At 39.9% G+C, this 17,220-nt stretch overlaps 1 protein-coding gene and 1 long non-coding RNA gene across 3 annotated transcripts in view; both read left to right on the top strand.

The window, feature by feature from the left end:
* Nucleotides 1-5,948, top strand: part of ctnna1 (catenin (cadherin-associated protein), alpha 1) — an 82,392-nt gene extending 76,444 nt beyond the window's left edge. For both annotated transcript variants that reach the window (XM_034690956.1, XM_034690957.1), the window contains exons 17-18: nt 2,778-2,912; nt 3,958-5,948. In XM_034690956.1, coding sequence (XP_034546847.1) covers nt 2,778-2,912; nt 3,958-4,248 — 426 coding nt within the window. In that variant the 3' untranslated portion in view covers nt 4,249-5,948. The remainder of the gene's footprint in view (nt 1-2,777; nt 2,913-3,957) is intronic.
* A 3,196-nt stretch (nt 5,949-9,144) lies between these two features.
* Nucleotides 9,145-11,034, top strand: LOC117817338. Its single transcript, XR_004632126.1, has 2 exons — nt 9,145-9,665; nt 10,711-11,034. It is a non-coding gene; the product is annotated as an uncharacterized LOC117817338 (long non-coding RNA).
* The last annotated feature ends 6,186 nt before the right edge of the window (nt 11,035-17,220 follow it).

Here is a 17,220-nt window from a genome sequence, read left to right as displayed (position 1 = left end):
CTCTCAGCCGTCTGAATACTTCCCCGAGCCCTCATTAGCATGGCTGCTGCATTCAGCCTCATCCCAGGTCTTTGCTATTGCATGCAAGTGTCTATGCACACACACACACACACACACACACACACACACACACACACACACACACACACACACACACACACCCACACCCACACCCACACCCACACACACACACACACTATTTCTTACTTACTTATACCCCCCTCCAAACTGCGGTTGAATCCTCCTGTCTGCGCCCTGTTTTCCCCAGTAGGATTTCTCCCCCTTATTTACTCCTCCATACTGTTCCCCCTCTGGCTCACTATTCATCCTCCTCTTTTTTCCAACTACTTATTTTTCTTCTTCTCTCCTCTTTTTTTAACCTTCCCTCCCTCTCCTCTTTTATCCAGTCTCTCAGCCATGTATTAGTCCTCTCCTGTATGATGATCATCCCCTCCAGCTCTTTCTCCCCTCATCTCTTCTTGCATACCCTTCTTTAATAGAATGTCAACTCTTATATTTCCCTCCTCTCCACTTAGCCTGTCTTCGATTAATCAGGAGGGGATGGTAGTGAGAAAAGGCTCCATTTTATTATTATTATCACAGGACATCTGTAGATCTCTCAGCGAGGAAAGACGAGTGCAATTGCCTTGGCTTTATTTGTTTTGATTTGTATTTATGTATGCAGATCGGGTGGCTGTCTCTGAATAAGGTGGGAGGAAGTGTTTGGTGTCCTTGTTCTACTATAGCAGCACATAACTCTGCTGTCTGTTGTGTATGAATGAGCACAGTTGTGCTGGCTTGCATGGTGTAAATGCATGCATGCTTGGCTGTATTTGTTGAAGTGAGTGCGCATTATTCAGCAGGCACCCTACACCCTCACCAGGGATACTGACGCATTCACCAGGATTAGACACGTCCCAGTCTGTTTGACGTGTCCAAAAAGCTTTCCATACAGCAAAGAAAACAGGGATTTCCTTACCCTCAAAGGATTAGCGCACTGTAATAGTGGTCAATTTTAAGGGATGCCCACTCTCTGTGTAATTTCCTCACTCACAGAAATCCTCCTCATTTAGCCGAGACTCATGCAAACACTCTTGCACACTTCAGCACTGACCTCACCAGCGCTGTCCTACAGATGCCATCAATTAAAAGATTGGCTGCTATTACCTCCCGTTCACCTTTTCCCCGCACTCAGAATTAACAGCTGCCAGAGGACTCCTCCTTCAGACATCCAAGCACCTGCAAAATCCTGATGTTTCAGCTGCTTTTTTCCTCCTGGCTCGCTCGCTCAACATGGTCACTCCAGTGTATTTCACAAGCACAGTTAGCTTAGTAGTCGAGGTGAGGAGCTGCCAGCCTCTGGTTGTCTGTAACAAGATACTCTCTCGCTATGTCTTGATCATGTCAGACATTGCCATTTGTGTGTCAGGTCACTCTACAGAGATCTACATCCTGATGTAAAGTGTCAGAGCCCCAGCAGGGTGTTTACATCCTTCACTTGATGAGCAGCTAAGAAGAGTTCTGTGTCCTAATTACCATGCTGACAGGGGGCTCATTTAATGAAGCAAGAAAAGGGTAAAGAAATGGTGTTCCAAGGTAGAACCCAAGTTTAATTATGATGAGATGAAATAATTCAAAGAGGGTGCCAGTGCTAAATGAGATGCAGTTGTTGGGCTCTTCACATACTGCCATTCTTAAGTGGGTTTTATGATAATTTATTGGATTCCTTGAAGTTGATGATTTTTTTATGGCTCCGATGTAATTTGTTTTGTGTTCTTAGCTCACTTTTAAGAGAACAGTTAACGCCTTGTTGGAAAGAATAATTAGCTCTCCCAATTATGAATGGAAGCTATGTCTCCATAATGTTTCGCTGCATAATTAAAGATTCTTCTCATCTATGGCTTGTGGAGCTGCATTGATTAATCAATGAATCAGTTGGTTGTTGACTGATAAATGAATCAACATCTGCATTGATGAACAATTACGTTGTTCAAATACATTCTTATATCAAACTCCATCCACTGAAAAGAAACGGAGGCTTAATGAAGCGTCTGAGACAGAATCTGAAATGAGGATTTTCAAAGACACCAGTCTGAGATGAAGAGAGTTTTTAGAGCTGTTAATCATGTAAACTAGAGGGACAGTATAAAGCCTGTAAATGAGTATGACATCTCCTCTTTAAAGCGAATGTCAGTCTGTAAGTTGTTGGGATAGAGGACTCTCAAACACCTGTTCTTGATAAACACAGAGATCAATGACTGCTGGGATGTCTGACTTTGTTTGATTCTGAATCCATTTTCTACTCACCAAACAGGACGACTGTCTTCATTTTAGCTGAGGTATTTTTGTTTCCAGAAAGACTTCACGCAGGATTCTGGCCAGCACTGAAAAGTATTTGATTGACAGCCGTGTTGGGCTCTTAATAGAATTTGCATTCTGTGTGACTTGATCGTGCCTAACCCTGTGAGGATGGGTTATCAATCTAGCAGGTAGTGGGCGTGCGTTTGTCATTTTGGCTCTGAGCACGTCCCTAATGTGGGTGTCTACCTTACCTGTCAAACTGCTACTAACTCATCTTGATAAAGTGCGAGATCATTGCCTCTGTGGAATCACATAAATATTCAGATTGAAGAGTGCCAGCAAATGACTAAAGTGACAAAAATTGATTCATTGTTTTGGACCTGCAGGCAGGTAATACTGAAACCACAAAGCTGTTACTGCTTATTTTACTTCCTGATGTGCACATTAGTTTACATGTTCTGTCCTTCTCTTTGTAGTGCCCTGACTCCACATGTAAGCAGGACCTGCTTGCCTACCTGCAGCGGATTGCCTTGTACTGCCATCAGCTGAACATCTGCAGTAAAGTGAAGGCTGAGGTGCAGAACCTGGGAGGAGAGCTGGTTGTCTCTGGGGTAAGTTCAATATGACATAAAACATCAAAACACCGTCAAGGCTTTACAGACTCCATTGTGCAACAGGCCCCACAGTACCTAGAGAGTAGTAGGATAGTTGATACGGGGTGTTAAATTAAAGCATTTTATTTGGACTGTAACTGTGGTGAGGACTGCAGAGGGCAGCCAGAGTTGATGTCAGCACCTTGAAAGCACTATCAGCACTAAGAGCTGATGTGAACAGAGCAGGTTTCAAAGTACGAACACATTCAAAGAAAGTGAATAGATTTTTTTGAAGCCTCAAGGATAAACACAAGGTACTTGGTGAGCAAATTATCAACAGAACTACATTAGTTTTAGAAATATCAACAAAGTAGCTTTTATTCCCAGCTCAAGAGATAATTTAATCAATAAAATTCATTGGCTTCTTTCTAATGTTTCGTTATCTGGTGTTGCCGAAAGGAATTGAACATACTAATACCTTGCAGCATTGGCTTCTGGTTGTCATTTGTTCATGATTCATCCTCTGCTCTGTAATTTACAGCCTATATGTCATAATGAATTATCAGATAACAGAAATAATGGCCATTCTGGGCCAGTGAGGACTAATGAAGCCCAAATGTTTTCATCCCTTTTTACTACTTAAGATAACGCTGTTAAAGGCAAATGTTTACAGACCCTATTTAAGTATTAATTAACCTATTACTTGCCAGTCAGATTAATTAAGCGAGGCTGCCTCTGTGTGCAGGAAGTAATGAATTCTTCCTCCTTTCAATAGGGCTGAAATGAGCCTATGCCTCGAACACATCCAGTCAAGTGTCACCAGAGTCTCTGAGGCTATTAAACTGTGGAGATGAAATTAGTGTGACCTTTTCCCATATTCTAAAATTTCTCACATCTATCTGTATGCAGGACAAACTCAGAGACACAGAACATGTGATACACTGTACTGTAACCCCTACATGATTTAAAAAAACAGATGCAAATCAAAACATCAGATCTGCTTCGATTGCTTTACAAAGCTAACCGTCTGTTGTTTTTTCTCCAATCTCTTCCATGTGCTCAGTTGGACAGCGCCATGTCCCTCATCCAGGCTGCCAAGAACCTGATGAACGCTGTGGTGTCCACCGTCAAGGCCTCCTACGTTGCATCCACCAAGTACCAAAAGAACAAAAACATGGAGGCCCTGAATATGCCAGCCATCTCCTGGAAGATGAAAGCTCCTGAGAAGAAGCCCCTGGTGAAGAGAGAGAAGCAGGACGACGGCCAAACCAACCGAGTCAAGAGATCCTCTCACAAGAAGCATGTGAACCCGGTGCAGGCTCTGAGCGAATTTAAAGCCATGGATAGCATCTAGACTCCCTTGTATCTGATTCAAGAGAACACACACACACACACACACACACACACACACACACACACACACACACACACACACACACACACACACACACACACACACACACACACACACACACACACACACACACACATACACCACACATCCTGACCAATGAGTATAAACATAGATAAAGCTTTTCATTCGATCAAAATAGGAAGGTTTATCACATTTGTTCTACCTTTGCATAGTTGGCTTTTCTGTTTGACCAATTATATTCCTACACTGCCTCATTTTTATTCCACAAGTTCACGTTTGATCTGGTCTGTAGCATTAACTGGCTCTGAGCAGTTAGAGGGAAATCAACTGGAGGAAGGCATTTTGTTTTTTATCTTTGTTCCTGTGTTTATGGGAGGAAGAGGAGTGAATATAGTGGGTATTATCAGAACTAATTCCAAGAGGCTTTTGTTTTGTATTCTAACCAGTTTTATAGTTCCTACTGTGGGGTCTCTGGTGTTTTCCACTAAAGTGTTTGATAATTGCAAGATTACTTCTGTTCTGCAACTATCAACTATGCAAAATCTCAACTGCCTTATTTTAACCTGAGCAATAACTGTAGATCAAGTGGACGTGCTGGGCTAACTGGTAATATTTTAAATGTGTCTGGTTTAACTTTAAGCAACCAATGTCAATATATTTCCGTGTGCCTGTACCTTTATAACTTTAAACATTAATGAAAAATCAGTTTAAACTGACTCTAAACACTATTATCAGAGCTGAGTGATGAATCATTTGTATACCCTTTAACATATTGTCTGTTAAATGTCATTTCTTCATAATTTAAGCATCTTAACTTGTATTTCTTTTTTATGTTTAATCATTGGAGCAATCAGAAGACGACTCCTCCCAGCCTGCTGTTTGCTGTTTACTGGGTACATTTGTTTGATTGAATGAGTCACACAGATCCACCATGTCTAGTCAAACTTTTGAAATATACCCCCCAACTCTTCAGAGTAAGAGGGATCCCAGTGGACTCAACAATTAGTAGACCCTGTGTCCATACTTGTGTAGCTGACAAAGCTTCATTAAGTGACAATGTGACCAAACACCTTCACAAACTAAGACCACATCCAAATTGAGGGATCAATATGTTTTCTTTACACAGCTTAGACAGAGAGGAGAGGATTTCCCTGACTTTAAACTCATCCTGATTGTTTATACTCCTTGTCTTTGAGCTTGAACACTAATAAGGACTTTACTTGTGAACAATCTTGATAAAAAACTAGAAACAGGTTGCTGGGTGTTAGAGCTTTAAACTTTGAAAGAGGATGTTTTTGTACTTCAGGTAACAATGGTGGTGATTTAGTTGCTCTGTGCAGCAGTCATATGTTGTATTACCCTGAATAGGGGTGCATCGGTGTACAGCAAGGCTTTGAAATTCTGCTACTATTGATGTGTGTGAACTACAGTGGGATTGGCATGGTATGGTTATTTGATAGTTTTTATTTCACTGTAGAATCAAGCATTTCCAGCATGTTCTTCATAAAGATTATTTCCTCAGTTTGTCTTTTTTCCTGTATTTGAGTTTTGAATTTGAATCTTGAGTGATATCAAACTACTTTGCTGTGGACATTTTGTTATTGAGAGCTGACTTATTAGTGCACACGTTTCTTGTATTCATGTGCCTGCTTTATATCTTAATAAACAAATAAAAGGAATTGTTTGTTTCTTTACTGCACACTGAAACAATGTTTTTCCCTCCCTCGAAACCCTGCTGTCCTTATATGCCTTCTTCCTCGCATTATACCAGATTTATGTGGTAGAAATAAGGTTTAGTACTTGGAAACTGCTAAAAAAAAAACAACTAAAAGTTCATTTTTCCTTTGAAAGGTAAAATGAGGTTTCACACATCTCTAAATATGCTGCTGTGCATAATTAGAACTCTATATCATGAATACATACCCCCCATATAGTCTGTATTACTGACTTGAGGGCCATATACAGCATGCTCTTGTAACTTCTGTAATTAGGTTCCTCTTTTGTTGTTGGTTATTTTATCTAAAGAAATAAATAAAAAACAGCAGCTTTTAACATCAAACACATTATTCTAGTGTTTCTTATTTTAACAAAGCTTTGTGAAATAAATTGCATTAGTAGACCCGAGAAAGCGCACACAATTTGAAGATAAGTGTATCTGAATAACACTGCATGTGGCGGAAAATGGTCTATTTTTCTCCAAGTGCCATGGTAATCAAACCTCAGAGCCAGTATGACTCATGACTGAGAAGACTTTCATTCTTTCATACACAGGCAGGTCATTCTAAGTGTCAGGGGGTGTGATATGGCTTGTGACTAGGACTTGTTGTGATGGTTAGTTAGATCCTTGCCCCCCCCTTCCTTTACTACATTTATCTAAAAGTCAAGTTTGTTGCGTTTTCCCTGAATAGTTTTCAAAAGAAATTCAGTGAACTAGGGAAAATGTATGTAATTAATATAATATGCTCACTGAAAGACACAAACTGAAATCATTAATGGGCGGCTATGCTTTCTGTTAACTGTCTTTTAGCATCTCTTCCTACTTATATGCGCCTCCGTCACCTATAGAATCCAGTACAAAATTCTCACACTTACTTACAGATCCCTACACGGTCAGACTCCAGAATACATGTCAGATCACATTCACCCCTACCAGCCACCTCGCCCACTCAGGTCCAACATGTTACACCTTTTAACTGTTCAACCTACACTCCTCAGCACTCGAGGTGACAGAGCTTTCCAGGCTGTAGCCCCTAGGATCTGGAATGCTCTGCCGATATCCCTGCACTCTGTAGAATTTGCAGATGTTTTTAAGTCTTTATTAAAAACCCACTTATTTAGGGAGGCTTTTAGTTGATTCTCACAGAACTTTTAATGCTTTTAAGGATCATGTAACCTCTGTAATTTGTATGTTGCCTATCGGTTTTATCTTTCTGCATGTCTTGTCTTTGTAAACCACTTTGTGACTGTTGTCTGTGAAAAGCGCTATATAAATAAAGTTTACTTACTTACTCACCTAACATTTGACAACCACATCAAACATCTGTCCAAATCCTGCTTTTTTCGCTTAAGGAACATTGCCAAACTTCGCCCCTCCCTCACCGTATCTGACGCTGAAAAGCTCATCCACGCCTTCATCTCCTCCAGGCTCGACTACTGCAATGCCCTCCTCATCGGGACCCCCTTCAAAAATCTCCACAAACTCCTACTAATTCAGAACACCGCAGCCAGGATCTTACTCAGAGTCAGAAAACACGAACACATCACCCCAGTACTCCGCACACTTCAGTGGCTTCCCGTCACTGCAAGAATCAACTACAAAATCTCACTCATCACCCATCAATGCATCTATGGAAACGCCCCACTCTACCTCAAAGAACTCCTTACCCAGCAAACCCCAACCCAGAACTCACGCACTCCACATCAGAACCTCCTCCACTCTCCCAGAACCAAGCTCCAGACCATGGGAGATCGGGCCTTTTTTGCTGCTGCACCATGTCTGTGGAACTCCCTGCCCAGCCACCTCAAGACCCCACAGACTGTGGATGCTTTTAAAAAACATTTAAAGACCTTCCTCTTTAAAGAGGCGTTTAACTTATCTTAAGTACTGCTTTTAAGAAATGTTCAAGTTTGTTTGTACTGTGTGCCTGTAGCACTTTGAGATTTCTGTAAATGAAAAGTGCGTTATGAATAAAATGTATTATTATTATTATTATTATTATTATTATTACTTACTTACTCACTATGGTATCTTTGATTTCTCTGGTCTTTTTAGGGGGACATCTGGGTGTTTGGACAAATCAGCCTTTTTGAACCAGTGTTGTATCAAAATAATAATTTTATCTTGCTAGAAAATACTCTAAGAAAGAGATTTACAGCTGCAGATTAACCTCTTAGCTCCTCGTGTTGAATTGTGGGACAAACTGAAAGAATATGAATATGAATGTGAATATTCCATCCAATACTTTAAAAGTTCTTGTTTGGCACGCATTATCTTGCAATAATACATGTAGATATTGAGTAGATGAAAAGTAAGCCTTTCATAAGAGTGCATTAGATTTTATTTTTTTTGTCTTATCTAAGGAAAAAGTGGGAAAATGATGCTGATAGGTCATGTTTTCAGTGTTTTAATCTATGGTTATAGACTATCATACTATATCTTTGTCAGTTTTGCTTATTAAGTAGTGGTAACGAAAAAACACGTTTTTCAAGTAGACATTTTTTACTTATCAAAAATAAATGTACAAATGTCGAAAATGAAATAAGAAAAAATAAAATACAACAATGGCTGGACTGGTCCCTTAACACAGTATGCACTTTACAGGAAGGGGCAGAGCCGCCTCTGTTTCTTAAGGAGGCTCAGATCCTTAGACATCTGCAGAAAGATGCTGCAGATGTTTTATCAGTCTGTGGTGGCAAGTGTGTTATTTTATGCTGCAGTCTGCTGGGGAAGCAGTATAAAACACAAGGATGCGAGGCGACTGGACAAACCAGAGACAAAAGCTGGCACTGTGATTGGAACCAGGTTGAACTCACTGGGAGCTGTGGTGGAGAGATGGACACAGAAATTCTAAATGACATGGATCATCCACTTCACAACTTCTTTGTGGACCAGAGAAACAGCAGCAGTGGACGGATCATCTCTGCGCTGCAGGACTGAGAGATACAGAAAATCATTCATCCCTGCAGCCATTAGGCTTCATCACTCTCTAGCCAATGCGAGATGAGCTGACAGACACCTGAATTACTTGTTTTATGTGATTTTTTATAATTTTATCTGCCAGACACCTGAATTTCCCTATGGGGACAAATAAAGTATATTCTATTCTATTCTATTCTATTCCAGTAAATTTCCTGGTAAGCCTTGTCACTGACTGAGCATGCGCAATGGCCGACCCCTATTAGGTTCACCTGTGCCCGTCAAAATGTTTGCCAAAGAGAAACCGGATAAGGTAAACCCTCTACCATGCCCCTAAAGTCCCCAAAAGACAATAGCGCGTTGCTGTTGCACCAGAAGAAACTTTAAAGACAGAGGTGGATGCAAAAAGTAAAGAAAATAAGAGTTAGAAGGTAAAATAGTGCACAGGTGTTACTGCAGTGTTGAAGGGCACACTGCTGTGGACAAAAACACTGCTGCCTAGGCATGAACGCTTTCTTGCTCGTCTTCGCTCGTGGATATCATGGGACTCAACGACGCCTCCAGTTCTCTGTGAAGTTTATACCGCAGAAACATGTTGAGTACATACCAATGAGACATGCTTTACAGCAGATGGACAACAAGTTGCATAGCCAGGGGACCAGCTAACCTTGGAGAGAAAAATTAACATTACCTGCAAGTCGTCATTGTGCTATCAGAGATGGTTAAACACCTACACTCACTGCCTACAGCAACTCTAAAGGTAAGTTAGTGTTCTTGTTCTGTTACTACTCATATGCTGCTGTTGTGCCTCTTGTGTGTCAATGGTTGTTTTACATTCTGCACGCATTGCCACTGTCTGCTGCTGTGGAAAAACACATTGGTTACACACGTGTCCTCACAGTTTGAGTGGTTTATGTGGTTGAATATATACACTTCTGACTTGTTTGTGTCTTTGATGGCCTTGGAATCAGCTTGCCCCCCCCCCCCCTGTTCAGCAGCCTTGAGCTAAAAATGTAAATCTTGTGGCTCTTGCAGTGGTGACACAAATTGGGATGCTCATGTCTGGTACATGTAGTGTGCAGCTTTGAACACAGCACTTGTGCTGTTATTGTTTCAAGCTTGTTATGTTTCTCTTAAACTGAAGTGTCTAAACACTGCTTGCAGCAGCACAGACAGCTACTAACTACAGGCGTGTGGCTTAGAACAGGTCCCTGCATCTCCCACAGAGCTTGTACTTAATAAAAAGAATCAGAAATCAGAAATCCTTTATTTATCCCGGGGGGAAATTCAGTCATTAAAGTTGCTCCTATACACAATAAGTAGTGTAAAATAATATTAATAGAAGGAGTAATGATTATGATATACAATGACAATAATGATAACAAAAGTATGTACAGAGACAGAATAAGCTATGTAGAAAGTACATGGTTGAAGTCCCCAGAGATCTGTCTGGAGTCTGGCTATGGCAGCTTTGAGATCATTGAACACTGTAGTAGGGTTGGCAGAGGGGGGATGTACCAGTAGCCTATGACATGTTAGATCTCCCACAGCGCTCTCGTTGCTATCCCGGTCCATCAGACAGTCTGGAAGCCGTCAATGGAGACGTTGTGACAGGGAATATCCAGATGCAGCCACGTTTCTGTGGGTATGTGGAACCAGGGGCGTAGCCGCGCTTTCAGAAGTGAGGGGGACTCATTGTGAGGGTTGCTATGATTTTAGAGCAAAATGTAATTTTTATCCTGTTGTTTTGATTCTTCTTCTTCTGTTTTAATATTTATTTTGACATTTTGTGCCTTTATTGATAGGACAGCTGAAGAGAAACAGGAAACATGGGGTGGAGGGAGCAGAGAAAGACATGCAGCAAAGCGTCATGGCAAGAATCGAACCAGTGGACACTGCGTCAAGGACTAAAGGCTCTGTACATGGGGCACTTAAACGGCTAGGCCAAAGGGCATCCCCTTTCAAACCCCTGATTCTGACAGTTTAGGGTTCATATAAATATATTGAGGCATTTTGAGCATGTGCTACTTAATTCCCTGCATCATAGTGAATATTTTTGTGACCGTTTGTTACATTCTAGTGTGAACTTGTGTAGCACACTGATAATAAAAATTAAGACACAGCAAGAGCTCTCTGTTCCCTCCCACTCATTGTGCATTCGGGATAACTTGGAAAAACGAGCTCAGACTTGTTAAAATGAATTGAACGGCTGTCACACTTCATTCACCCAGAGCCGGCCCTAACTGACTTGGTGCCCTAGGCAAGACTTCAACTAGTGCCCTTGTATTGTAACCAACTCCACCAACAATCACATCACAGATACACTTAAAGACAACAGACATAAAGCTTTATGTTTTACAGGTTTTCTTCATTGTGAAATGAAAATTGCCTTTAAAAGAGCATAAATAAAATGATCTTTTAACACTGATATTTAGCAGGAAAAATTTATACAATTTCAAAATACATATTGTAATAGTAGTAGAATTGATTCAGTCATTTTTTAACACAATCATTTTCACAGTACAGGCACTTTCAACAAAGCAAAAGTAACATGTTAAGTGAGGTCTGAGAAGGCAGAAGCAAAATGTTTGTTTAAGCCTGGCCTACATTTTCTATCTAATTAAGCTAACAGCTTCCGAAGTGTAAAGAAAACAACATAAACAAAACAAAACCAAGTAAATCATGAACACTTAAAGACTTCAAAAACTGATTTGCAAACCTTTTTTTAAAAAAACAAAAGTGAATCACAAGCTTTTAAATGCATCACTCCACAATTTAACCCCAAATGTTATTAGATAAAACAATATTATTTTTCCTATTATCTTCAAATTTTCTTTGTCACTCATTTAGGGTGCAAGTGAAGCCCCCTATGGACTGCCGGCACCCCTAGCATTTGTCTATACTGCCTATGCCACGGGCCGGCCCTGGAATTCACCCTATAGAAAAGTGCGGGTTACACAGGGAACAGATACAGCAGCTGTGGGGGACGTGTACCCCCTGTTCCCGCCGTTCCCTATGCCCCTGTGTGGTACCATGCTCTCACTGTTGAATGAGAAATCAGGGAAGAAAGTGCCAAGATAATCCTAGTGAGAGTGTGCCATATACTTTTCAGTGTTTTTTAAGGCTAGTGTCCTTAATCCTAGGACTGAAGTTTCATCATGACCTATTTAAAATGACAAAAAGTCATAGGGATGAATAGGATTTTAAAATGTAATTCTTACACTTCATCTCTGTGTAAACTGGACCCTCACCGTCTATTAAGAGTGGCAGCATTAAGAGTAAATCTGTTCCCTTCAATGTTAATATATCCAGGGTGGTTTGAATTAATCTGCCTGTGGAGAGAAGCAGTAAAGTTTCAAAGCATAAAGGTCTCACACATCATTTAACTATGATTAATCTCCAATGTGTTTCAGTGAGTCCTTTGTGTTCATGTAGTCATACACACAGGTGTTGAATTGCATGAAGGGGACAAAACAGTCAAGCAAACAAGTAACTGGAGGGGCATCATATCTGTTAGTCGTTATGATTCCCTGCCCTGTAACCAAGGGAACTTATTTCATGTTATTGACCTGCTCCAAGGCAAGCTGCACTCGCTGTCAAGTTTAACTTAGCTGTGTGACATCAAATATCAGACAGATGGTAACAGTTTCCCAATAAAGAGGCCCATTGGGTGCGTTTTTGTACTCTCGTGTTTTTTTATCAGAATAAAAGGTTTCCAATGTAAAGATCAATTCACAGTGTCTTTTTGTTTAGTTCCACAGATGTATTAATTACAATGAGAGGCTCTAGGAATTTACATCTAAGCATAGTAGAAGTCAAACACTGCTGGACATAAAGAGATAAAAAAAAAAAATGCTAAGGTTAAGAGAAAAGATGCACCTCGTTTTATTTCCCTTCCCCTTTACCCTTCAATTGATGGTAGTGCTTGCCTTTATTGGTTTGGGTTGTTAACTAACTAAAAATTTGTGGTTGAGAAATAATTGCTTTTTCAATGGCGGATGTGGATAATTAGAGAGCAGGTCAGCCGAGCTGATGTTTTTTTGCATTTGATACAAATACAACAATTTAATGGTAACAAGTGAAAAACAAGTCAAGTAATTTCATTGTTCCATGTAGATAACACCGAATAAACATGGTTATCTTAGCCAGTAACATTTTTTGGTTGAATTTTTAATTCACTAAAGAAATATGAAAATATATTGCGTTATGCTTTAGATTTTAGAACATGACTGATATGTCAGAAGCAATATTAAACTGCATTATTTTATATATCATACAGAGCTGGGTGAAATAGAAAAAGATGTTATCACGATAAAATATTTCATATCAGTCGATATCGATAATTATCATGATAGATATTAAATCATTATTTCATTTAGATTTAAAGGCAGATTTTTGCTCCTGTGCAAAAGTTGAAGAAAGCAGTCGGCTTGTTAGCTTGTGTCTGGATTTAATTATCTGATTACCTTCTTAAATCCCTCATTTTAATGTTGCTAAGAGGAAGCAGGTCTTTCGTGTAAGATGAGATTTTTGTGAAGTTTTAGATTCTTATTTTTCTCAGGTTGAGATAATTTGCATAATTTGATATAAATTTACAACAAAGATATATCAAATTGTGTACTGTGTATCAGTTGAGTATTGTTTTGAGTTGTGCTCTCCCCTTTTAGATTACTAAGGGTTACGGGCAGAGTGAGGTTCATTCCCACAGTGCAGTGAATGCATCACAGTTATTCAGTGGCCACCGTTACATGTTTTTTAATTCAGAATTAATTATTCAGAATTAAAGTATTCTCCTTCATGTTTACATGGAAATAGTAATTCCGAATTGAGAACATGGAAAACACGTTTAATCGTCTTTCTTCAATTCCACTTAAGGTCTGGGGGTTAGGAATGGTTCTGATTGGACAGGGGCGGGCGTGACGTATTTACGTTTACCGGAAGAAAACAGACTCCAGTTCCTGCTTCTTTTATTTGCGGTTACAACATTGAAGACCACACAATAAGTGCAACTTTACATTCCGCTCCAAACGTCTTTAGGCCCCGCCTACCTCTCACCCTGCGAAATGATTGGCTGTTCAATGTAATCTTCTTCTTCTATCTAATGTTGGGTAGCAACTGGCGTTTAAGACACATTATCGCCTCCTCCCTTGCCAGTAGTTGGGGGGTGTAATTACAGGTTTATTTCTAACACATTTTTATCGAGCATTTGTTATATTTATATTGAGAACAATTATATCATGATAATTATCGTTATTGAATTATTGCCCAGCCCTAATATCATAACATATTAATTCATATTAAACACTAGCCAGTAACTGTTTTAGGTTTGATATGCTGTTATTAAGGATGGGAGAAACGTGTTATCATTGAGAAAAGACTGGTGACTGAGGAATTTTAGGGTTCAAAACTAACCTGTTCACCACCTTCCCAAAACTCTGTTGAGGCATACTTTTATGTCTGATGTTCTCAATAACAAGCCAAATAGCTACCCTAAGAGACCAGACACGTTAAAAACTAATAACTTTATTCCTTCCTTTTGCACAGCCTGCTCAAATACCAGCCATCAAGTGACTGGAGGCAGCACTGACAAGGCTGCCTGCAGTGCGATCATTAATTGTTTAGTTTTATAGCCATGTGCTGTGGCTGTACCCTTACTGTGGGGACCTGGGTTTGCTTCTAGCCTGGGCCCAGAGCAGGTCGTCTCCTCTCTTCAGCTTCTCATGGATAGAAGAAGTGCAACAATTGACTTGTTTCTATGTTTCTATCTGGCTTTTGAGATCGCTTTGATTGAGATAATATGTGAAAAAAGAGTGAAGTTTAAATTAATAATAGATGCATTCTCATTAGGTCCCTTTCCTTTCATTACTTTATTATTTAGCTGGCATGGCAGACATATAAACCCCCAAAACTGCTGACTCATCTTTGCACAGGTATTATAACTTTCCTCAATGACCTTTAAAGATGAATATCCTATGGGGACTGAAATGTGTTCAAAACTTAAAACAACTTTTACAGACAACATCAGACAATCATGTCTGAGAATCAGACATGCTCGGATACTCAGTAGATCTCTGTCAAACTCTAAAAGATTCTTTGCTCTTGTTGTCTGCCCCAAAAATGCCTGCTCTATCCACCATGTATCTCTCCAGTATATTCTAAACTCTTGGAGCACATATATTTTTTATTATTTTTAAACATTTTATGGAAATAACTTTAAAGCAATGTTTTATTGCTGGCTGCAAACACTTAAAAATAACACTTAACAGTACTGTTCTTGTTAATGGAGGGCCTCATGGGCCATGAGACAGTCTACATAACTTCTGCAGTCCCTGACTGGCCTTCTCTCAAAACTTCTCATGCTTTAACAAGTAATGTTATTTTCTGCTTTTTGTTGCTTTGTTGAAAATAGTGTCTCTAGTAGTGTGAGTCTAAACCTCTATCCTCCAATCACAGCAGTGCTTTAAGAGGACTGGTATGCTCTGGTGCACAATACCGCCATTTCTAAGTTTAACCCCTTGGCCAACACGGAGCCTTTCCAAAATTCTGAGAATTCTTACCAGCTGCCAGTACCCTGTCCTTTCCCCCGCATTACAGTTTCTCTTGGTGATTCATAATAGCATCCTAAATACATTACCCATAGTTTACTACATGAAAATCCCCTCCTTTCACAAGCCTTACATGACGCTCACTTGTCTGCAGTGCTGGAGAAGTAATGAAAATGGGAGTAAAGAGAAGGTGACAGAAATGTTGACCTTGCTCTTAAAGGGTAGACAAATTGGATAAGAGCATGGTGATGCATAGGTTCTTTGTTTGTGTGAGATACTGAAGATTTTTTTTCAATAAATGTATGTGGTGTAAATCTACTTTATATTTAATTAACTGTAGACATACTGGTATTAGTAATGGTTTACTGACACTGGCTGCACAATATACTCGCCAACCAGTGAATAAGGGGAGTACTGGCACTTACTTTTTTTCCATTTGAAGCACTGAATCACAGTATCTGAAACCTGTGGGTCACTTCCCTGAAACACTGCTAGATTTTGAATTATATTCGACTTATGAGTATCCTTACAACAGCCCTCATACTCCAACTAGGGATGTCCCGATCCCGATCTCAACTATCGGTGAAGCAGCAAAGATTGAAGGGTGCCGCAGAGGCTAAGTAGGCTCATGTTCGTGACACATCTTGCCATAAATCAAAATCAAAGTCCAAGGAAAGTTTTCTTTTTATTAACAAAACACTCAAAATAATTAAATACTAAAAAAGATCTAAATAAACGATAATAATGATGATGACGGTGGCAGTCAACACAAAATATTCAACCCCATTCACTCTCTTTGTATGCCTCCTGCTACACAACTGAACAGGTAGGTAAAGGTTAACCACACCCATGAACCCAAAACTGGAAATGAAGTAAACCATAAAAGGATATAATTATGATCAACAAATAAGACACGAAAATCAACATTATGGCCCCTACAATCGGATTGGAGCCGATCTGGACGGTTTTTAATTGCAATCAGCATTTTGAGCCGATCATCTGATCTGATCATGTATGTCCGCTGTCACTGAACACAATTTGCAGATGAAGGCTAACGAGCGAGTGTAATTGAGCGTTCTGGGTTCGCTTAACTGTTTATACATAAAGAGAAAATCATAAATGGGACATTGATGTGGAACTCAAGCCATGATTTAAATTTTATTGTAGAACCCACTTGTGCACCGCCAGACGCATTACAGTAAAAAGCATGCTCTATGCACCCTACGGTAACTCTCCAGGGACATACGGTTCAAAAAGGCAAAAACCTAAACCAAACACAGGACAGTCGGTCACATTAGCATTAGCAACATCGTGGCTAGTTGCAGCTGCTGCTCTCTGTACTGGCATGCCAATCCGTAGCTATTGGCATGCAACTTGGCTTGTTTCGATCTCACTGTCACTCCCAATATTTACGTTCTCTGTCTCACAGCCGGATGCAGCCGTTGTGAATCACGCATTGTCTCGTGAGAGGTGCATTCAGAGCAGCCTCGTATTTAAGCGTGCTGTAATGCATGCGCACCAGTTTTGTGGGTCTCAAGCAGAGCTTGTAAAACAGATTATGAATTTTACAACAATGCTAGCTGGATTAAGTTAAATGGAATAAACATAAAAAAAATTGTAATTCTTTTTAATTACTTATTTTTGTTAAAGGAAAAAAAAAAGTGTGCAGCTCAACTCTCTTACCTCTTGTGCAACTATTATCTAGGCAGATCGGGACTCGGGATCAGCAAATATTCAATATTAAAAAATTGGTTTGGGATCGGGGGCCAA

This window comes from Notolabrus celidotus, chromosome 8 (genome assembly GCF_009762535.1).
Source record: "Notolabrus celidotus isolate fNotCel1 chromosome 8, fNotCel1.pri, whole genome shotgun sequence".
NCBI lineage: Eukaryota > Metazoa > Chordata > Actinopteri > Labriformes > Labridae > Notolabrus > Notolabrus celidotus.
Note: the sequence above shows the minus strand (reverse complement) of the source record. Positions and strands in the feature narration are given on the sequence as shown.